Source organism: Helianthus annuus, chromosome 1, assembly GCF_002127325.2.
Source record: "Helianthus annuus cultivar XRQ/B chromosome 1, HanXRQr2.0-SUNRISE, whole genome shotgun sequence".
Taxonomy (NCBI): domain Eukaryota; kingdom Viridiplantae; phylum Streptophyta; class Magnoliopsida; order Asterales; family Asteraceae; genus Helianthus; species Helianthus annuus.
The window spans coordinates 7,625,449-7,649,192 of NC_035433.2; the positions used below are offsets into that span (position 1 = coordinate 7,625,449).

Below are 23,744 nucleotides of genomic sequence, written 5' to 3' on the forward strand. Positions count from 1 at the left end.
AATTTGGTCCCTTATTTAACAAAGACAAGTGACCTTGAAGTCTTAAACATCATCAAACTCATATAAATTCGACTTGCAGTCTTTTTGACGAAGCAAATTTTTAGACATTACGATAAGCAGCTTACGAAATTCCCTATGCAGCTCAAAAACAACAATTAAATGTAAGCTACATTAATCTTGGTAAGGTACCTTCTTTTGACCACAACTTATATTTCCTCAAGAAGTCAGTGTAATCTAGCGATTCAAAATACTTCTGTGTTGATGCTAGTGCGAGTGGTGGACTCGCAGATGCAATTGAAAAATGAAGGCCACATCTTTGACCCATTTGAAATACAAAAGCAATCTGTGATGCCGCTAGTACGTGCTCCTAGTGTAAATACTAAACTCATTTTAGCAAAATCAGTTGACTTTATAAATAATCGCCTATATTAATAAGCCGATCTAAATTGTGTGCCCTATTAAATAAGCTTTGAGAGACTTTTGGCCCATTTGAACCATTTGAGTTTTCTTTTTAATCTTTAGCTAAATCTTTCTATTTGACCTGTTAGAGAAAAGATGTAACCCGGTTATCCATTCAATAAAAAGTGAATCAAAATTAGAGAAAGTAAAGGCTGCATATTAAACCCAATTGCCCATAAATACCAGCAATTAATGCAGCTCCAGCTGCAAACGAACTGTAGGCAGAAGCCCGTGCATCTGCATGAACATACTCCAAATCAGCACCACCTCCTGATGAACCCTTTCGACTTCTAGGCATCTTAGAGTAATCCAACTGCCAACTATTGATCACCATTAACACATTAGATTGTTTGACGAACAACATGAAAAGTATAAAACAATTTGTTTACGTTGAGAAAGAAAACCAAAGATTATAGGCGAATAAGTTACTTTACATAGATGTTTTCAAATCATCTTTTGGGTTGCCTAAACTCTGCAGATATAACTTCCTTCCTATTTCAATTTCAATTGACCCACTAAAACAGAAGCAACGACCACATACAGAACAAAGCAATTAAAACTGACTCGAAGGCTGCTTAGAGACAGAGAAACTGTAGAACATCAGGCCCAAATGTAAACGCAGCCGGCTCATAACTGCTATCTAAACCAAAGCACTCGGGTTCAAACCCTTCCATGCATTTTTTTGTTACAGATTCGATTTTAGGTAACTTTCATTCACACCCACTAATTTGTTTTAAGTAATCCAAAAAACTAATAAAAATTTAATCTGATGAAAATTACCATGATCTTTGGTAATTACTTTATATCTATAAATGAATTCACTACTAACACATGCTAGATAGCCTAACAGCATCAATGCTACATCACTCAAAAAATTAAACAGAGAACTAAAATTAAGCTAAATATGTAGAGTCTATTAAGAAAAAGTTAGAGTTGACAAAGAATTTGTTCACCCCCAAATTTTTACACAACGAACCTCAAATGCATACACTCAAGGCTAAAGATTTGGAATCCCCAAAAGTCAAAGTAAGAAACAAATTTACCAAGACTGAAGCATAACAAAGTAGTTTTAGATTCCCCGTATTACCTGTTACAATGCACAAACTTGGAAGCTTGGTACATGCTCGTGTAAACTACACTACATTAGTATGTCGGACTTGCCTGAACATAATAAATCTTATTAAATGTCACATGTAAGGAAAAAACAATAATACAGTTTGCAAAGAAAATTAGGGAAGACCAAATGGTACTGGGTACCGGTACCAAATTTACCTAACCGCGTACATTTTCGATACCGACATTTGACGTTTTTGGTACCGATTTTTATCCTCAATACCGGTACCGAACCGTACCGGGTATATTCGGTACCGGTACCCATTTTAGGGATTTTCGGTACCGGTTGGTTCCAAGCTCATCCTTAAAGAAAATGCAGTCGAACAATGCAAAAAAGAAAAAAGTATATATATACTGACCTCAAGAATCAAAATATAAACTTCCTCGGCAAGTTCTTTTTGCAAAATCTTTGTTTAAGTGTTCAGTTTTTAGTATCTTTATAGCCACTTCTTAAGTATGATATGTACCTTTGTATCTGCATCAATTAATGAAATTCAGAGTATTATGTTACTTTTTACAAACATACTCACTCCTAAACACTCTTATACTACTCATAAGTACACAATTATTAGAAATTAGAAAGCAAGTGCATCATACCAGATATGTGATTCCCAACGACCAGTACGCCGATAAAACGTCACACCGCGATACTGTGAGCTTCGAGACCTCAGTCCACGTCGACTTTTCTTCACCTGCCGAAGTGGCGACACCGGCAGATTCTGCAATGCTTAAGCAGGCTCCGGAACCGCCATCTTGCGAAATAAGATTACAGGGGTGTGTGTATAGAATCACCCATATTTTATTATTATAACACCAACATAAAACGGTTAACGAACATGCCAGGATTTGCAAACTGACCAAGGGATTAATTGGAAATAATTGAAAAGTTGAAAGTCAGACTTGGCCCATTTCAACCTATACTCATGATGACCCGGTTCAAAACAAATCTTAGTAAGTCCAATAATCAAATCAATATAAAGCACTGCATAAGTGACATCTAATATAAAGTAACAATTGTTCACGTGAGGCAAAAGTGAACCCATTAATGTTGAGCAGAGAGCAATTAAAAGACCTATGGTTATCATATACATGTGAAAAAAAATATTATTCATAGGAAACAAACAAAACATTTGTAGAATTATAAATAAGACGCGAGAAAAATAATTAAATGAACTTATGTACTTACTCGGCCAATTGAATACCATAGCTAGCAAATGCAGAAGACGTAGGGGTGTCGGGATCCATTGCTTTATCAGGTACTAAACCAACAATAACCACCGACCAACTTGTACCTCTGAAGAACCATGATACTTGAGCTGAAAAAAGGAGAGTAAATTAGACCTGATAACCCAATATTTAAAGAATGCCCTAATATATTAAAAAAAAAGTGTGAATTTACAGGTGGTGATGGAAGAACCCGGCTAACTTCACATGTAGGTGAAAGGTAAATTACACACAAAAAATCACTTTTAAGTACCACTTAATGAACATAAATCAAACAAAAAATATTATTAGTTTTGTGAATCTATCTCTTTGGCTAGAGAATTGGTTGTTTAAGCGGCTAGAGAATTGGTTGTTTAAGCGGCAAAATGATTTATATGGAAACTCACTCAATTCTCAATCACAGTTATAAATCTTCTCCAACACGTTTCATTAATTTTGAAACCACTGATATGCTTTTCATATAGAAACCGCAATCAGTCATCAATTACTTGAAAATCTTCTACAAAACTATGAATACGTTTCCAATTTTATCGCGTATAAACAGTTTATTATGTTTAATTGGAGAATTCAAATGTGAATTGTGTATGCATACCTGGTGATCTTTCGTAAAATCGGCGGAGAAAATACATATGAACCTGGAACCAATGAACAATGTGTTAACATACGGATCAAATATAAAATATATAATACAACCAATAATTACTTGCACAAACATTGTATAAACAGATTCAAAATAAAATTACGAACATAAAATATTCATTGTATTTCCCATTCTAAAAAACCCCTGCTTTGAATCAAAACTTTAATGCAATGGAACTCCGATTTCACAATTCTAAATTAGAGTCATAAAAAATATTTGTTTCAAATCAAAACATCCTAACCTTTAACATTGTACCGACATTCATCATAATCGTAGCCAGAACCACCACCACCTTCATCTCTATTATCATCAGCCATCACCACCAGTTACGGAGGAAACCCTAGCTGACCGGAATCCTTTGAGAGAAGAATCGACAACGTGAAATATATAATCAGATCTAGGGTTTTTGTATATGAGATGAAAAATGAAAACCCCAGCAATAGTTGATCGCCGTTATAGAAGTGAGAAATCCGGTGAGTTACTTTCTGGAATGTAGATGATTCTTAACATTTAGGGTTTTTTGATTTGAAATATAAACCAATTCATAATTTTGGCAAGATTAATTGATTGGAAAGATAAAAGCATTTAATACGTATTCAAAAGAAATTGCAAAGAAAGGAGAATGAAGGAAATGAAATTGGCGCACAAAATGAATTATCAGCCTTTAGAGCATGTCCACATCATCAAAATGATTGGCTAAGATTAAACCTTGTGGCCTAAGAGAATTCATTTAGTATAATAGATAGATTCAATTCAAATTATTGTGAATCTGAATTTGAATAAATGGTTACTAGTTTTACACTTATTGGATTTTAATATTCTTTAGTTTCATCAGTTGACCAATAATAATCTTAACTTTAAAAATTCCATCTGACAATCCTAACTAGGGGTGTAAACGAGCTGAGCCCGAGCCGGACTAGGCTCGAGCTCGGCTCGTTATGTTTTTATGAAGCTCGAGCTCGAGCTCGGCTTGGTTCGAGCCTACTTCTCTGAACTCGAGCTCGGCTCGCGAGTAAAACCCAAAGCTCGAGCTTGGCTCGAGTTATTTCGAGAACAACCTCAAATGAGCTAAAAGCTCGGCTCGAACTCGTTTCAACAGTGATTAAACGAGCCAAAACTCGGCTCGAGCTCGGCTCACCAATGTTATCATCATCATTATTATATTATATATAAAGTTAGACATTGATAAGCTTTCTTACTTTGAGTTAGTAGATTATGTCATGGAAACTGGTTCTTACGCATCAAAAGATTTCCGTATTTATTGCATTTTACCTAGTAATATGGTGGGTTGAGGTTAGGGGTGCTAAACGGGTCGTGTTCGCGGGTTGGCGGGTTCAACCCGACCCGAACCCGAAAATTTTACACAAACCCGAACCCGACCTGAACCTGAAAATCGTATCATACATAAGAACCCGAACACGACCCGAAGTTTCGTGGGTTGACCCGAACACGACCCGTTCAACCCGATTTTTTTATTTTTTTCTGAAATTAATATATTAAAATTAAAATTTACTTAAAAAACACAAATGTATATAATAATATCATATTTAAATTATAAAATCTATGTTAATTTCTCTTTTTAAGTTATAATCATGACATAAAATACACATCTCATTTAATTTATGACATAAAATATATTGTTTAAAATTATAATATAGTATAAATGTGTTAAACGGGTCAACCCGCCAACCCGACCAGGTTGACCCGAACCCGACCCGTTAATCTAAACGGGTTCGCGGGTTCAGCCTGAAACTGACCCGAACCCGTTTATACTAAATCTAAACCCGCGAATTTCGTGTTAGGTTCGTGTCGGGTTTTCGGGTCGAATCAGAAATTCACACCCCTAGTTGAGGTGTTTGGTAAGTGATAGGATTGTTATTGAGATGGGGAAGACAGTTGCTATGAATTCTGGGAACAATAGTTAATAAAATGATGAGTGATTGTAACAATAAATAAACCAATGTAATGTACTAATTATTAATAACTCAAACCGAACACCACCTGATCAAGTGAGACAAATTCAATGCCGTGACATTGTAATATATCAACATAATCCATCTACAAGCGTTCTAAGCTCTCGTCAATACTCTTAGTTACCCTTACGTCACTGAAATCAAAACCCTATTTATACCTCCCACACTTCGTTGACACAATGTATTCATTTCTCGGTACCCCAACACCCTTTAGAGCTTTTCCGAGTACCTTCTCGGACAAAGTTCCACCATAATACCTAAAACTCAGAACACACACCTAATTTGAATTACCAATTCTAACAAAAACCCCAAAGGTCTGAAAATGCAGTATTTTTTTTAAAAAGTCAGTGAGGAGACCTCGGGCGCAATCCCTCTCGCCTATGACTAGGTGAGGCACATGCTGTATAAAAAGTTACTTCATGTGTGTTGTAGGTTGATGAGTTAACTGCCATTTTCGTCCCTGTGGTTTGGTCACTTTGGCCATTTCAGTCCATTTTTCAAAAATACGCCATTTTCCTCCCCGACGTTCTGGAAAGGTGTCATTTCAGTCCAAAAATCATAACTCAGTTAAGTCGGTTAGTAAATAAGGACTGATTGTGTAAATTTGTAACATAAAGGACTGATTGTGTAAATTTGTAACACCACCACCACTAGCCCTGCCACCACCACCACTCCGCTGCCACCACCGCCACCACCGCCACCACCGCCACCACAGCCACTGCCACCACCACCACCACCACCATCGCCACCACAGCCACCACCGCCACCACAGCCACTGCCACCACAGCCACTACCACCACCACCACTCCGCTGCCACCACCGCCACCACCACCACTCCTTCTCTCTCTCTCTCGTCGTTATCTCTCTCTCTCTCTCTCTCTCTCCGACTGTGATGATGATTGATGAAGATGAGTTGCAGGTTTTCGGTTTTACAGCGGTGAACGGAGGTGATGACAGAGGTGAACGGTGGTTTACGGTGAAGTGGTGGTGGGTTATGGTGATGGTGCAGCGGTGAGGAGACGATGGAACGTGGTGGTGGGTTATGGTGATGGTGCAGCGGTGAAGTGGTGGTGGGTTATGGTGATGGTGCAGCGGTGAAGTGGTGGTGGCGGTGGTGGCGGTGGTGGCTGTGGTGGCGGTGGTGGTGGCAGTGGCTGTGGTGGCGGTGGTGGCAGCGGAGTGGTGGTGGTTGCAGGGCTAGTGGTGGTGGTGTTACAAATTTACACAATCAGTCCTTTATGTTACAAATTTACACAATCAGTCCTTATTTACTAACCGACTTAACTGGGTTATGATTTTTGGACTGAAATGGCACCTTTCCAGAACGTCGGGGAGGAAAATGGCGCATTTTTGAAAAATGGACTGAAATGGCCAAAGTGACCAAACCACAGGGACGAAAATGACAGTTAACTCTAGGTTGATTCAAAGGCAGTCCATATTAAGTGGTTGTTAGATCAAGGATTTCTAGAGCAGCCTCTTCAGAGATAGAGAGGCGTGAATAACAACGACGACTTTGCAATCATCCGCAACCCGGGTCGCATAACGGGTGTTGGGAGAAGGTTTATTTTCATGCAGAACTTTGGTTGTCAGCGGTTCAGCCGAACCATCAATGCGCGAGAAAAAATCCTGATAGAATAAGATGGTGATCATCTGATTGCACCAGTATAGATAATTTGATGAGGTTAACTTGATGGTTATCATGTGCAAATGGGAGTTCATGGGGAGTAGGGCTGTTCTTTTTTACCTGAAACCCGAAACCGACCTGAATTTGAAGTCACCCGAACCCGAACAACCCAAACACGATCAACCCGAATCTTAAATGCGTCGGTTATCGGGTCATTTTTCCCAACCAAAAACCCGAATAACCCGAAATTCGAACATTAATTGTCTTTTTAACAACATGATATATCTATTCTTTTCTTCATTTTACATCTAAACCCAAAAACCGAACAACCCAAACACGAATAACCTATACCCGAACAACCCGAACTTTAAATGGGTTGGTTATTAGGTCATTTTTTCCTAACAAAAAACCCGAACAACCCGACTTGAAAAACACGAAACCCTAAAAAATAACCCAAAAAATACCACTAACGGGGAGGGCACTGTCGGTGGTTGATGTGCTAAAAGTAGTTCGGTTAAAATTAACTAAATTACCCTAATTTAGACACTAAGTAATATCGTAGATTCTCTAAAACTCAACTAAACTACTAACCGACAAGTGAACCGATCGACTGTACTAAGCTAAGTAAGTCCGGAAATCGAACCCACAAGACTCTATTTAATTACGTCAACTAGACTCTCTAGATTAAAACTGACATGACTCTAACTGTTTTTATATTTAGAGGGGGGGGGGGGGGGGTTCTAAATATCCTAAAATTGAGATTAATTAAAAACTAATTAACTAAGTTAACTAAGACACAAAAAGACTTGGATTTACTTCAGATAATGAATTTTAATCAGATGCAAGTTATTATGGAAATGGGATCATAAATTGCTAAATCTATCGAGACACCGAACAAGACCTCCGACCCTTCCCGTGAAGACACCTATGAAACTCTAAAGGCTGTTGAGAACACCGGTTTAGTCTAGACTCCCTTTTAGTTGTCTAAGTGTTTTATGTATCCTAATATGATCTATTCCCTCTCGGGTAATAAACCTAGGGAAACTTGGGTTCTTGATTCGATACGATAGACAAGGGTTGACAAGGAAACTAAGACAAACTCCTCTCGAAGACCTACCTAGCAATTTACCAACTTAGACCTACCGATAATCTCACACCTCTCGGCTATTAAGATTAATAGAACACCTAGACCAACTCAATTAATGAATATTGCTCCTAAGGTATATTGGCCAATTAACCAAACAAATAAAAGACGCAAGTTCATGATCTAGCATGAACCTATTACGCGAAAGACATTCACCAAAGATCATACGAAGCAATAAACAACGATTAAACAAATCTAGATATGCATACACAACGAACGAATAATCAAGTTTGCTACTTTTAACATAAAAAATCCATAATTAACAAGCATCCATACTAAAAATCACAACTTTATCAATCCGTTCATCACAATCTAGGTAGTACAAGGTTTTTAGCCAGACGTCATGTTCCATAAAAGCAAAACAAGAGTATTAACAAGGTAACAAAATATGCTTAAGAATTAAAAGTGAAGAAAAAGTAAATCCGGATGATAAAATCACGAGCCGAACGATCCTAGCACTTCCAATCTTCAACCGATGCTTCTTTTCCTTCGAAAACGCTCCAAAAGCTTCAAAATTTTCGTCCAAGTTACTCCCAATTCGTTTAGGGTTGTCTCTTTTTTATTAGGGTTAAACATGGGCATAAATAGGGTCAATAAGGGAACTTTTATGTCGCAACCTCCGGCCCCTAATTACCTGGGAACGGGCGGCCGCGAGCCAGTATCAGTGGTATCGGTGTTTAACATTTTGGCAGTGGAATTTTCATCAGGAGCGTAGTTAGGAAATATTTTTATCAGAGTAAAATACCACATTTTTATAATATTAAATACATGGGAAATTCCCAAGTTTCCATTACAAACATGTTTATATGGATAAACCCTATTTTATTGAGATAAAACATCTTCTTTATTTAGGTAACTTATATAGCCACTTTTCCTAGCCTTCGGTGCTGTCCAGCTGGCTTCTAATTGGCTTTCACATTTTGTTACCTGAAACGCGTTTAAAAACATTTTGTCAGTGGGAAATACTAGTGAGTGAATCCCAATTTAATCAAAAAAAGTTTTATCATTGTACAGCATTGGGGGCAATCCAACAATTACATTTGTTTACATCTAGTTTAATTACCACCCACGGTACTATCAATCATGACTGGTGGTATTGTTACTACTCATAGTGTAGTAACAAATTTTGTATACAAAACCCCAACATACCTACGATAATTGTAGAATACAAATACTCAATCACTGTTAAATATAAATTAAAACAATTGAGGTTTTGTAAAAACAATTTACAAAAAGAGGAATTACTCACATTGCTATTTTAGGTATTTCCTTTGTGACTTCCTGATTATAATCTATTAATTAAACAATGCACACGCGTTAGTATAATAACCCAATTTACATTAGTTATACCCTCCCCGAGACAGAAACTCCAACGACTACGTTGGGCAGAGCTTCGACAGGCGTTACGAAGCACTAGAACAATCGGGAAGCGTATCTAATACGTAACCGGGAGTTATGATACTTACATCGAGGCAGAGCTTTGCTATTTTAGTGGGTATAATACCCGATATTATTATTGTTATTCAGAGAATTTGAGAGAGAGATCAAAACTTTTGAACGACGGAAAATGAATGCCGATGCCCTCCCTTTATAGGGCTGTTCGTTGAGTCCCTCGCGCCCCGTGACGTAGCCAAGGGTGGCTTTCGCGGCCCGCGAGCTAGGGAGTCTAGGGCGTAGCTTTGACCAGTCACACGCATAGGTTCGACACGCACGTGACACGTGGCGACAGGGGGTGAGGGCTGGTGGCCAGGCGCTCGCGCCCCGCGACAACCTTCAAGGGCTCTATCACGCCCCGCCAGAAACCATTAAATTTTGTTTTTATTTATTTTTATAAAATTAAAGTATTTGGGGCCCACTTTTCTTATACGGGGTGTATTTTAAGGCGTATAAACGTTATAAATATTTTTAGGAGGGTTTTATTTACACGCTGATCATGTCACACGCAGCGTCACGCGACCTCTTAAAGGAAGAGCTCTGCGTGACGCGAGCAACCTACGTACTGAGAAAACCGTTTTGTTCATAACTTCTACGTTTCAACTCCGTTTTTTCACCGTTTTCGCCTACGGATTCATATTTCAATTCGCTACCTTCTCATCTTCTCAAATATCCATTTTCATTCCATGAGAATCCTTCACTAAGCCCAAACCTCCCTCCGTGTGCTCGTTTCTTCAGCGTTTTTGCTCGTTTTCACTTCCAGAACCCAATAATATACAAAACCAATGGTAAAATGACATAAAACGACTGAAATTATTATACAAACTATACACGGAAACATATGCAATTTACATTACATCAGTGGTGTTGGATGAGGAGGAAACTGCCATGGAGATGAAGAGAAAAGGCTACAGAAGAAAACGGGAGAGAGAGAGGAAGCGAAGAGAAGAGGATCAGATTAAAGATAGATAAAAGGGAGGGGGAAAGGTTAGGTGTATATTGAGCATTCATTTACTGGATACCACAAAAAGTGATGCAATATTGAGTATTCAGTTACAACATACCCATATATATATATATATATATATATATATATATATATATATATATATATATATAGGAGAAAATGCTTAAGTTTGTTGAACAATAATGTTATGACCCTAAAATCTATGACTGTAGTTTTTAAAAGACTTAGTTTTACTATTCAAAAAATGCTAGGGGCAAGTTTGTTGCTCTTTTGCCTTCTATCGTGATGTATCACACTTTTATGTTATCAATGTTACGTAGGTATTAACCTTAATAAAGTTTTAATTGAATCGTTGTTTGATTTAACCCTAAACTTTTCGATATTTTTAATTTGTTTGCCTCAACTAGAGTTGACACTTGGCCCACTCATAGTTGTTCTAATTAGTATAAAACTAGAAAAGTAACCCGCCGCGATGCGGCGGGGGCTAGATTTTTATTTATGTTAAACTAGTTGCCATTTACATCCATTAGGTTAGTTACATCAGCTGGAACCAAGAGTTTGTACATTTGTTATGGTTGCTACTTAGGTTACTACCACTAAGTGTGTTAGTTACATAAGTTGCACAAAATATATTTTCGTTGACAATGTGGCTTGCTGAACTGCGGACTGCAGCTGCGTTTTTTCCTACCTGGCAGTTGTACAAAAGGTGTCTGACGTCCCTATCATTGCCCGCGTCCCTTCTTTGAAGTATTACTGGTATCTGGGATGATAATTTATGCGTATTATTGTAAGGTATAGTTATAAATCTAAGGGATCGTGGGTAGAGTTATTGATCAAACACATCACTATACAGATTTTGACATGCCTAGGATTGGTGTGTGTGTAATGTTTACCTGGTGATTCATCTTGAGGGCGCTTTTGTTGGTTAAGCTTGGCGTTGGGTGTTTTTGGTGGAGGAACCCTCACATTTAACTACAAAAGTATAAAAGGTACAAAATTAACTACACAACACTAACAAAAATTGAATACCAAAATAAACAACAAAGAATACACTAATCCAGAATTGTTATTTCCAGTAAAAAGAATTATATAACTGTAATTAAAATATCAAACCAATACTAATATCACGAGTTTTGCTCTGTTGTATTACATGCACCATTGACAAGGTCAGTTTGAAACCTTTATGGTCAAGCGCGCGCATGATTGCATAATCTGTAAAAGAGTGAACAGAACATCATGAGCATTTTAGTTTTCAATTACAAACATCTGAAATGTAAGAGGCTAAAAAACAATGACCTTTACAGTTAACTTGACAAACATTGCAAGTGTTGATGTTGGAACTTACTGAAGAGAGTTCCTAAAGAAACGAATGCCCTGAAACAAAGAAATTCAGTGCTTATTATACAGAAACCATTTTTGACAGAAAAAAATGTACACAAGTTGTTTATTGTACCTGCAATGCAAAACTGATGTCGGCTTCATCTACTTGCAACGTCACTGTCCTTAACTTATTATCTCGGGATTGACCGAGTTTTAGAATTCCCTATAAAATGATAGCAATTTATAAGAATTTGCAACAAAAAAGACACTTTTTTTTAATAATTAATAGATAAAAAGTCGATTGATAGGTGCAGATGGGTTGGTTACCTGGTCACCTAGCACTCTACACATGCATGAAAGTTCCATTATACCAACTGGTGGTATCAATGTTGATTTGGAGATATCAATAGAAAACTTGTTCAGGTGTAAAAAAATAATTAATTTTGATTAGAATATATAGATATTTCATCTTTATCATGAAAGAAAGATGATATGGTTATACCTCTCCTATTGTTGTATCCTTCTTTCCTTTACGAAACAGCTTCACAACAGAACATAGTACAATCTACACCAAAGAGACAGTAGGAAATTAGTCTACTTCAAAGGAAAGATCGGGTTGACCATTGACCCACTAATCTTGTTTTGACTTTTGATCATTCTTAGTATATAGAGAATTGAGTTTAGTTGTGTTTACAATGCAATATAAAAACAAATAGTTATCTAAATCTTTGAATGAAATGACTTAGACGTTTATGACCCGTTCACTTTGACCTATTTAAATGAAAACACTTAAATGAATGTGTTTAATTGTGTTTAAAACGGTACCTGTTGATGCTGTGGAAGGGATTGTATAGTGTCGACTATTGGTGATTTGTAAGCCCTCGACAAAGCAATAGCCATATGATCAACCCTCACCTACATGAAAATGAAGTAGAGACAATTAGATAACTATTTAAACAAGCTTATGAATTTTACTTTTCATCATATGAAATAAAATGTAAAAAGTTATTTAGTGAAAACTATTACCATGGATGTCAAAGTTGAAGTGCAGGTAGATTCTCTAAGCTCAGTTTCAAGCATCTCTATCGCACCCCGGGAAACCGAAATAAAAGCTCAAGATTAATTTCCGCCTTAAAGAATTTACGAGAATTTGTAGACTGTAAAACAATTATAAATAATTAAATAGAAATACCAACTTGCAGATACCAAGAGCTTTCTTCAACACCAGCTGCTGCAGCTACTTTCTGCATTCAAATGGTGCATCTTAGAATTTATAGCAGCCTCAAGTCTTTAATTACAACTTACCATGGCCCAAGGAAACCTATAAGTCATAGAAAATAAGGACCACTTATCAAGATTCAAGAACATAGACACGAACCATAACAATGAAGATTAAAAACAAAAATCGACTATTTATTAGTTAATAGGTTGAAATCGCCACCTCTAAATGAGTTGAAATAACTACATACCTGCACACGAGGGAGTATATATATTTGCCTCCATGAAGAGCCTTTTTGGTAGATCTATCTTTATAAGTTGGTTAGCAAGAGCATGCATACTCAGTGAGAAAAACAAAGTCTTAAAAGAGTTTCTTTTATCAAATTATGTTTTTATATTTTTTATAATATGAAAACCTTCTACAAGAACAAAGTAATTCGAAAAGTTTTTCTAAATAGTTACTTCTCTAGCCTACCCCATGTTATCAGTTGACCAAATTTTTTATATATTTTATTTCCCTCTTTTTTAAATGATATCATGTACAAGAAAGTAAAAATAATGGAATAGAATTAAAATCTGAATCAATGTTGTAATCTTAGATTAGGCCAAATGAAGACTTCATCAAATTTGAAACTGGCTATTTACCTTTAATATTAAAAAAAACATTTACAAAATTTGCGGTTATGCAAAAGAATAATATTCATGAACCATCGTTTTCTTTTTTAAAAAAGAAACTTTATAGTCAATACAAACTAACCGTTTCGAATAAATGAATGACTTGTTCAAACCAATTGAAACCACCAATCCGATCCATTCTGTTTGGCCGGTCCAGCCAACACAACCCGATCGAACCAGACAAAACCCCTAATTCGGATCATAAAATTATTAAGGTCTTAATCACAATAAAAAAAGACCAGAGAGTGCAATCAACATGTCCAGTTTCTGTTTTTTGTTACTGGATGTTAAAGGCTTCTCCTCACTACCATGCTTTGTTCAGATTGGCATCCATCACAGGGGAACAAACCTGCAATAAATTTATTGAAGATCCGAACATCTAGGTTTATTCAACATAAAACATATGCACAAACATCATTCTATTCTATATGAATTTATATATCGCATAAAAAAAGTAACCACAAATTTAAAGGTGAATCTTCATTGAGCATTAAATTGAACACCAATTTCAAGCCTAGACCTGACTTACCTTGCTACGGTCCCACACCTCAGATCTCCAAAATCATCTTGTACCTCCTTCAATCGCAAAGTCACATTATCGAGTACAAGTACAAACTTAAAGCAAATTAAACCAACTGTAACTATTTATTTATTGCACAAAAGATTCAAACTATCGATACACATGATTCAACAACTAAACCCTAAAACCTTAAAACCCACTCTCCAAATTCAATTTCTTACTCAGATCAAACACGGTGTAACATAAACAAACATATAATCATCACAACAAATTAACACATGGCCAAATGGAGGTACGATAGCAAACCAAAATCGAAAACTATACTAACATTTAACACATTACAGAGAAAAAAACGCAAACTGAAGAATCCTAACTGGATCTTTGTACTGATTTGAAAGAACGCTTAACAAACCCTAACTGATCCAAAATGGAACTCACCGGAGGTCGTAGACGAAACGGAGAGACGACCAGAGTATAAACGTGGAGCCTTCACTAAAAAGCAAATGACTCACCACCAATAATTTTCTCTTCAATGTTGTAGTTGTAGAGATCTCTGGCGGCGTAGCCGTAGCCCGTAGCCTTAGCCGATGAAGCCACCGGGTAGTATCCATTACCCATCTTGTTCGTAAAACCCATCGGCTAGAAACCACCATCCATCACCGCTAGCGGAGGCAACCGGAGTTTGTTCAGATCCTTTTCTCCCTGGGTCTCTTTTTTGTGTGCGAGTAAAGTGATAAGAGTGATGGTGAAGAGGGTTTTTAATTTTTGTGAGGGAGTGCTAAAGTGATGACCTATGTATAAGAGGACCCACACACAAAATTGCTACAACACTTTAAGCGCAGCATGTACAATATCAATTGCAACAAAATGTTGCAAATTAGAGTAGTATATAATTTATACTGAATGTATTATTGCGACGTTCTTATTTTTATATACGTTTTAGTGTCAGATTTATTCAGAATCAGGAGGTTGTATGTGATAATGTACATGTCATGAAATCACCAATGGTGTCAATGTTGCTTCAAGGTTCGTTTTCACTCCTTATTTTGTTTTTGTGTTTTCGATAGATGTAAAACATGTATTGATATCCTTTTAAGCGTATTAAAACTTTACTTTTTGACTTTTATTAAAGTATATTGTTGCGACATGCTTGTTTTTTATGTAAGTTTTGTTTTATATGTATACATGTGTGTGTATATACATACCAGTGTATGTTAAAAAAGTTATTTTTTTCTAACATTTACCCAATACACCCCCTTCTTTCTCAAGCAACATACCGCCCCAACCTCCGGCCCGTGGGATGGGTTAACTTATTTTTTTTGGACGTATTAGGTTTAGGGACGAAAATTGAAAAAAGAAACTGAATCCATAATGACTCAAAGGTTTGAAAATTTTGGTTCTAGTAAAGTAACATTTTAGTGCCTGTTGTTTAGTCAGTTTTGCTAGTATAGTCAAGTTTTTATTTACCGCTTGTGGGTCCAAAAAGTTTTGGACCATTGTCATTTTGGTTCAACTGACTTAACTCCATCCATTTTATAACGTTAAGTCAAGACCATCTTTGACTTTTTAATTATTTTTAGAGTTAATTGCTCGGATGGTCCCTGTGGTTTTAAGTTTTTTCACGTTTAGTCCCCACCTTTTGAAAATAGCAGGTGTGCTCCCTATGGTTTGTCATTTTGTTACTCGGATAGTCCCTGAGTAGATGTTAGTTAGTTTGAAAATAACAGGTATGCTCCCTATGGTTTGTCATTTTGTTACTCGGATAGTCCCCAGAGTAAATGTTGGAGGACTATCTGAGTAACAAAATGACAAACCATAGGGAGCATACATGCTATTTTCAAAAGGTGGGGACTAAACTTGAAAAAACGTGAAACCACAGGGACCATCCGAGCAATTAACTCTTATTTTTATATTTTATTAATAAAATGAATAAAGAAACAAATATTATACACACACATGCATAACACATACTCACACACACACATACTTTCTTTCTTCCTCTCTCTCTCTCTCTCCCTCCCTCTCTCTCTCTCTCTCTGGCTACCATTAGCCACTTCCTTACCACCACCTGCCTTACCAATTACCATAAGCATCACCACCACTATCCACCCTAGTAGGAACATATCAGGAAGAAAGCCAGATAAACCCTAGTCGGAACAAATAAGGAGTAGACCATAATCATCCTCACCACCGGCGCGCAGCAAGGTCTTTTAAGTCGGAGCCCTAGCCGCCAACCCTTGGTTCTCTCCCTCTCCCTCTCCCTCTCGGTTCTCTCTTTATTAGTGGGGTATTGATGTTGGGTGATAACATGTAGAAAAAAGAGGGGGGGGGGTTAGGGTTTGGTGTTGTGGTGGTTGGTGACGGTGGGGCACGATGGTTGTGGTTGGTGAGGGGTGAAGATGGGTTGCAGTGGTGTCAAGGTTGTGTTTCAAAGGGGTGGAGATGGGTGGTTGTGGTGGTTCATTAAGGCTGGTTGTCACACCCCAACCGATGGCGGAAACATCGGGATGAGACGAAGTGTGTAAAGATTGCTAGAGACGTCATAACACTATGTGACAATATTTAATTAAATTCAAATTTCATTTCAAAACTAAATGTTATACAATATTCGAAAGGAAATAACAACATTGTTCTAACAAATAACATAACAAAAAAAAAATAGATAAATTTAGGTGTGTATCTAGTCCACCCTAAACTTGTTTCATCAATCATCCATACTTCAATAATCAACCTGCAACATGTATTAAAATAGAGTTTCAATGCAAAAGCAAAGAGCGAGTATACAAGTTTGTTTTCATAGCATAATAGAATAAAAACTCGTATCCAACATGAACATATTAAAATAGTTTCAACCATGCTAGTTTACGCAGTCCAAGTGATAGCCCAAGTTTCCAATGCGTTAAAGTACCTAACCCAAAGTTTCACGGGAGGTTAATATGTCTCCTCCTAACAATACCCCAAAGACTAACGGGGAGGTGCATTACCCCTATAGCGCTACCATTGTTAAGGCGGAACTACACACAAAGATTAAACGTTCACATAGCACAAAATAGTCTCAAGTTTCACAAGTTTCATGTTTCATGTTTAAAAGGATAGAGCATGTTTCAAATAAGTTTCAAGTGTCACGTGTGTTTAATATAGAATACATGTTGCACCCAAAGTGTTTAAAAGTAAAATGGGTTCGAGTATACTCACATAATTGCTAAGTCATCCGATTATCCAAGTGTCAACGAAAGTATGAGGTTAGAAGGATGGAACACCGAGATCACCCTATATGGGCAAATGAGGGCGTAAAAGTAAGCAAAAATTATGACGGAGGATCCAAAGTGAAAATTTAGAGTATAACCTGATGATATAAAAGTATGTATTTATTATACATAGTTTATGTAAAAATTCTGAATTTAATCTATCAAGAGTATGGTAGAAGTGTTGTCAAAAAATAAATATGCCTTTATATCTATGGTTATAAAAATTATTCGAAACCGATACGATTTTATTAGTGGTTTGACTATAAAGTGTGTGTGTGTGTGTATATATAAATATATATTTTTTAACGAAAATCAGGCAGAGTTTCCTCTGTTTTTGGACGATCCCGACAAAGCATATTGTCGATTTATATGTTCAAAATTCAATATTCAATCAACGGTATAAACTATATACGTAAAAAGTGCCGAAAGTGAATAAATAGATAAATGTATCGGTTCGACGTTAAAGTAACATATACATATATAAAACAATAATAAAAAATTAGTGTTGTTTAAATTGTACCGAATCTCGAATGAGCCGTTGGCCCGTTAATCGACGAGGGTTTGACCGGTTGACTACTGTTGACCGAAACGAAACTGAGTTGACCCGAACAATGGGTTGACCTGAAAACGTAACAAAGCTGGATTCACTCATTTACTTGTCGCCTGAAATCAAACCCAAATCTGAGGAACCGAAACCGACCCAAGCCGGAATCAGAACTGGATTCTAACCTCAACCGGCTATGTTGTGAGACCCAACCCAAAGCCCAACTCGAGACCCGACGCTGCCGGTGTCCACCAGCGGCTCCGCCGCCCTTCTGTCGCTGGTTGCCACCTGAAACGATAGAGAACAGCCTGAGAGTGTCGGATCGGAAGAATTAAAAGAAAATACACGGGTTTAGGGTTTACCGGAAGCTGAGACTTCGATCCATGGGGTTGTCGCCGCCTGTGCGACCACCTTCGCCACCGAACCAGGTCTGCCGGAGGTGTCGCCAGTGAAGAAAATGACGCTAAAATTTCTGTCTCTCTCTCGTCTCGACCTCTCTCTCTTTCGCGGCCTCGCCGCCGTATGCCGCCACCACCACTGTGGTGGCCAGACTTTCATCAGAGTTGTGGGTGAGAGAGGTGGGTGAGTATGAGGGAGATGGTTATGGTTTATGTGCTATGAAGGAGATGAAGTCTTAGTTCTACATTTGTATGTATGAGTTGTGTGTTGGCAGAGTAAACAAGGAATAGAGGGAACGTTGTTATGAGCGGCTAGGGTTAGGGCAAGACCATTTCCTTTAGTTTTTAACTGATTTAATAGTTTCATAAAATTGCATAATCAGTCCCTATGGTTTAATTAATCCATGATTATGCTATAATTCAAGAACTAACTTTATAATTAAACTAACTAGATTAGTTTACTAACTTTACTATCTAACAAGACTAACTAGATTAATATAAAACTAAACTTTTTAAATAGTAATATTAATTAATGAAATTAATTAAATAAAATAGGATAGATAAATAACCATATTTATGAACGAATTAAATTAAAGATAAAGATTTTCGACGGTTATAACGAATCGACGAATTACAAGGATACAAAGTTTCCAAAAATAGGAACATGAACAACGGTTTCTAAATATGGAAAGTTATGAAAACGCGGAGCGTTACAGTCTCCCCTCCTTTAGGAAATTTCGTCCCGAAATTTATTCAGAAGGAAGACTTAAAAAGGTTTTGGCAAACAGGAGAGGATTGTCTAAAATTGGGGCTTTGGAGTTTGAGACAACAGAGAATAATTGAAGTATAAGGGTGTACGATTGATCTAATAACGATTATGAGTATAAGAATAGCTTAAGTATTAGATAAACGAAAGTAGCGTGTTAAAAATGAGGCCTCGCGTGGATATCGGATATACTGCGTTTGCGAGTTGTTGAAAGCTTGTATTAGGTCCAAAAAGGTCTGCAAAACACTGAATTTCTCACGGCACATCTTACGAAAGTTTGGTAACATAGTGAAAACACTTATATGTAGGAAGTACCAGCGGCGTATCCACCATGTTTTGACCACGTTACGTCCGTTTCGTATTCGGTGTCATGTTACATCCCGTGTCTTACCATACACAGTAGTACACTCTATGGTTTCTCATACGCCCATCACTATAATCCCGTGTGCACCCGCGATTATATTGACCGTCGCATGATCCGCATAGCTTGTACTAGTTACGTATGACTCAAGGTATACATAAATTTTGAAAACAAAAATGCGTCATCTGTCACACCCCAACCGTATAACATAAATCGTATAAATGAGAGTATAAATGCGAGTACGAGTATAACATAAATCGTATAAATGAGAGTATAAATGCGAGTACGAGTGTGAATACGAGTATAGATATGAGTATAAACATAAGATGCATGAGTATGGATGTAAATGTGAAAATTTAGTGTCAAACATGAATGTTTAAGTATGAATAAAATACATGTGTATGAGTATAAGTGTAACAAAGTTGTAATAGTGCAAATGAAAAGATAACTCGTATGAATATGAATACGAATGTAGTATAGACATGAATGTAAAGACAACGTAAATGTATAATTGTGAGCGTGTGTATAAACGTAAAACGTATGAATTTTGAATCGTGAGTATAACATAAATGCGTAAGTGTGAACATAAGTGAAGGCATAAAATGTATAAGTATGGATGTAGGAATTAATGATTTTGTTTATAATACAAAATTAAAATACACGAGTTTATGCGCATAAAAGGTTTAAAGTTTTGAATATGAAAGGAAAAAGAGAACGAGTGACATGCGTGAGATTGTTGTGAGATATTTGACTAAAACGTGTACAATGATATGCATATATAGTTGTTTGCGCAAAACGTGGAGTTAAAAATAGATTGAGTTGTCACGGAATATAGACTCTAGTTTGTGAATGTAAAGAGTATAAAACGTCTATTGTTTATGTGAAAAGTTACTTTGTAAAGGAATGGAAATGCTACTATGGATTTTCAAAAATTGATATAGTTGAAAGTCATTGGTTCCTATGAAGTTTCCTTGCCCACGTGTTTTGAATTTAACTGACGTATGGAGTGAGATTTTGGAAAGTCCTAGAGATTAATAAGTTCGCATCGTTTTAAGAAATTTTGTATTACTAACTTCGAAGTTTACAGATTCTTGTGAAAAGCTTCATCCTTAGGAAAAGGATCTTGGTATATGAACTTAGTGTTTTGCTGAAAAAAAAAACGTCTTTTAATAAAAATGTGTTATTGATTTTGAAAGAAGTCTTAGTAAACGACTGAATAATATTTGTAATATTTTGTATGAAAAGCTGGTTTGATTCTCAATTGAAAAATTAGTATTCTTTAGTATAGTGATGCGAGATGAGCGTGTTTTAGTAATTACGTGAAATATGAAATTTTGTGGGCATTGATTTTTTTTTTGACAGCCTCGGTGGATAAGTAGCATTTCGTGAAATTTTGAAAGTCGAGGAATTGCGTTTATGCTATAAGTTAAGAATTTTGTGTGGGTGAGCTATATGAAAATAGTTTGTAGGATAGAAAATTCGTTTATATAACAATGCATTTTGAAATAATTAGGGACTTGACTAATGATAAATGATTTAGATATAAACATGATCGTATTTACATAATATAATCTTTTAAAAGAAAAGCCTTGGTAACGATCACCTAGGTAAGGGAATCACCCCAAATCCATTGATGATGTCGTTGTAAGATGAGAAAAGAAGCGGAGTTAATCATTAAGTTAAGGAAATCACTCCTATCTCGATGATATGTCTCTGCTCGTTGTTATAAAAGGGTAAAAGAAATTACGTGAAATCATGCATGCTAATAATGTATAATCGTATGAAAAGTAAGAGTATGATGTTGCGCAAAGATGAAATCTCGAAAAATTGTTCAAAAGTGACAAAAGATCGAAAATAATGAAGCGTAAGTTCGAATAAAACTTGGATGGTTCCAAACGGAACATTGACTAACCAAAGTGATCGAAAGATCTTTTGGAATTGAGAAACATGCTTTGGCCTAATAGGTGGAATACTCTCGCCGATATCTCGGTTAACGGTATTCACCCTTCCAGTTACTACATGTTCCCAATCCATCGAAAATTCGAGACTTGGCGGGATTTTTGAAAATCAAGGAGTGGGACTAGTCGACGAGGTGCGGGTTTCACCCCTAGCTTGACGACTTCGTACCCTAAGTGTGGTTGGTACTCGTTGGGTCAAAATTTAATTTCGACACGTTAACGAGGGTCCACTAGAAATTGAATTTGAAATTTGAAATTTGAAATTTCCATTAAGATGTGGATTTCACTCCTCTTAATGGTGTAATTTCGTGCAACAAAATGAAATCAAGCGGGATGAGAGTTGTTTACCAAATTGTGGGTTTCACGCCTATTTTGGTAAACTCGTCTCTTTTGCACAATATGAGTTGTCGGATTTAGATTAATCGAGTAAAATGTATGAGGAAAAGTTAGACGAACAAGTATAAACATGTCAAGAATGGCACATAAAGAATGGAATAATGAAACAATTATTAACTCATAAAAAGCATGTCACAAATACACATAAATGAGAGAACAATGAAACAAATATTAACACATAATAAAACAAGTATAGCATGTCAAGCTTTAACACACAAGTGACAAATCATGCTTAAAAGATCAAAAGAGAATCAATAAAAGCAAATAGAGTAGCATGCAAGTAGTTTCAAGCAAAACATACGAATAAAGCTCTAAAACTATAGACTAGGTTAAAGCATTCCTACTTTTCCTAATTCCCTATAGTTATGGCTCTGATACCAATCTGTCACACCCCAACCGATGGCGGAAACATCGGGATGAGACGAAGTGTGTAAAGATTGCTAGAGACGTCATAACACTATGTGACAATATTTAATTAAATTCAAATTTCATTTCAAAACTAAATGTTATACAATATTCGAAAGGAAATAACAACATTGTTCTAACAAATAACATAACAAAAAAAAAATAGATAAATTTAGGTGTGTATCTAGTCCACCCTAAACTTGTTTCATCAATCATCCATACTTCAATAATCAACCTGCAACATGTATTAAAATAGAGTTTCAATGCAAAAGCAAAGAGCGAGTATACAAGTTTGTTTTCATAGCATAATAGAATAAAAACTCGTATCCAACATGAACATATTAAAATAGTTTCAACCATGCTAGTTTACGCAGTCCAAGTGATAGCCCAAGTTTCCAATGCGTTAAAGTACCTAACCCAAAGTTTCACGGGAGGTTAATATGTCTCCTCCTAACAATACCCCAAAGACTAACGGGGAGGTGCATTACCCCTATAGCGCTACCATTGTTAAGGCGGAACTACACACAAAGATTAAACGTTCACATAGCACAAAATAGTCTCAAGTTTCACAAGTTTCATGTTTCATGTTTAAAAGGATAGAGCATGTTTCAAATAAGTTTCAAGTGTCACGTGTGTTTAATATAGAATACATGTTGCACCCAAAGTGTTTAAAAGTAAAATGGGTTCGAGTATACTCACATAATTGCTAAGTCATCCGATTATCCAAGTGTCAACGAAAGTATGAGGTTAGAAGGATGGAACACCGAGATCACCCTATATGGGCAAATGAGGGCGTAAAAGTAAGCAAAAATTATGACGGAGGATCCAAAGTGAAAATTTAGAGTATAACCTGATGATATAAAAGTATGTATTTATTATACATAGTTTATGTAAAAATTCTGAATTTAATCTATCAAGAGTATGGTAGAAGTGTTGTCAAAAAATAAATATGCCTTTATATCTATGGTTATAAAAATTATTCGAAACCGATACGATTTTATTAGTGGTTTGACTATAAAGTGTGTGTGTGTGTGTATATATAAATATATTTTTTTAACGAAAATCAGGCAGAGTTTCCTCTGTTTTTGGACGATCCCGACAAAGCATATTGTCGATTTATATGTTCAAAATTCAATATTCAATCAACGGTATAAACTATATACGTAAAAAGTGCCGAAAGTGAATAAATAGATAAATGTATCGGTTCGACGTTAAAGTAACATATACATATATAAAACAATAATAAAAAATTAGTGTTGTTTAAATTGTACCGAATCTCGAATGAGCCGTTGGCCCGTTAATCGACGAGGGTTTGACCGGTTGACTACTGTTGACCGAAACGAAACTGAGTTGACCC

General features: G+C 36.5%; 1 protein-coding gene across 9 annotated transcripts; it reads right to left on the bottom strand.

Annotated features, from left to right (window-relative positions):
• Nucleotides 1-11,030: 11,030 nt before the first annotated feature.
• Nucleotides 11,031-15,061, bottom strand: LOC110912711 (cell division control protein 6 homolog B-like). 9 transcript variants are annotated; one of them, XM_035978143.1, is made up of 13 exons: nucleotides 14,321-15,061; nucleotides 13,368-14,140; nucleotides 13,204-13,219; nucleotides 13,091-13,142; nucleotides 12,925-12,980; nucleotides 12,724-12,813; nucleotides 12,401-12,463; nucleotides 12,226-12,312; nucleotides 12,032-12,121; nucleotides 11,875-11,952; nucleotides 11,729-11,790; nucleotides 11,472-11,550; nucleotides 11,031-11,338 (listed from the first exon to the last, which is right to left on the bottom strand). In XM_035978143.1, exons 3-10 carry the CDS (start codon nucleotides 13,204-13,206, stop codon nucleotides 11,920-11,922), a joined length of 474 nt encoding a protein of 157 aa, XP_035834036.1. In that variant the 5' UTR covers nucleotides 13,207-13,219; nucleotides 13,368-14,140; nucleotides 14,321-15,061; the 3' UTR covers nucleotides 11,031-11,338; nucleotides 11,472-11,550; nucleotides 11,729-11,790; nucleotides 11,875-11,919. The 9 variants fall into 9 exon arrangements, 7 of the variants coding, with proteins under 7 accessions (XP_035834036.1, XP_035834033.1, XP_035834034.1 ...); XM_035978140.1 differs by having other exon boundaries at nucleotides 13,091-13,219; nucleotides 14,321-15,060; XR_004868688.1 differs by having other exon boundaries at nucleotides 12,226-12,272; nucleotides 13,095-14,140.
• Between the last annotated feature and the right edge of the window lie 8,683 nt (nucleotides 15,062-23,744).

What these genes read in the sequence shown, in the direction of transcription:
- LOC110912711 (XM_035978141.1), bottom strand. Translation starts at nt 13,148, where the DNA reads ATGCAGAAAGTAGCTGCAGCAGCTGGTGTTGAAGAAAGCTCTTGGTAT. An exon ending in CCCTTCCACAGCATCAACAG is followed by an intron (nt 12,464 to 12,723) that starts GTACCGTTTTAA and finishes TCTTTGGTGTAG; the next exon opens with ATTGTACTATGTTCTGTTGT. An exon ending in ACATCAGTTTTGCATTGCAG is followed by an intron (nt 11,953 to 12,031) that starts GTACAATAAACA and finishes TCTTTGTTTCAG; the next exon opens with GGCATTCGTTTCTTTAGGAA.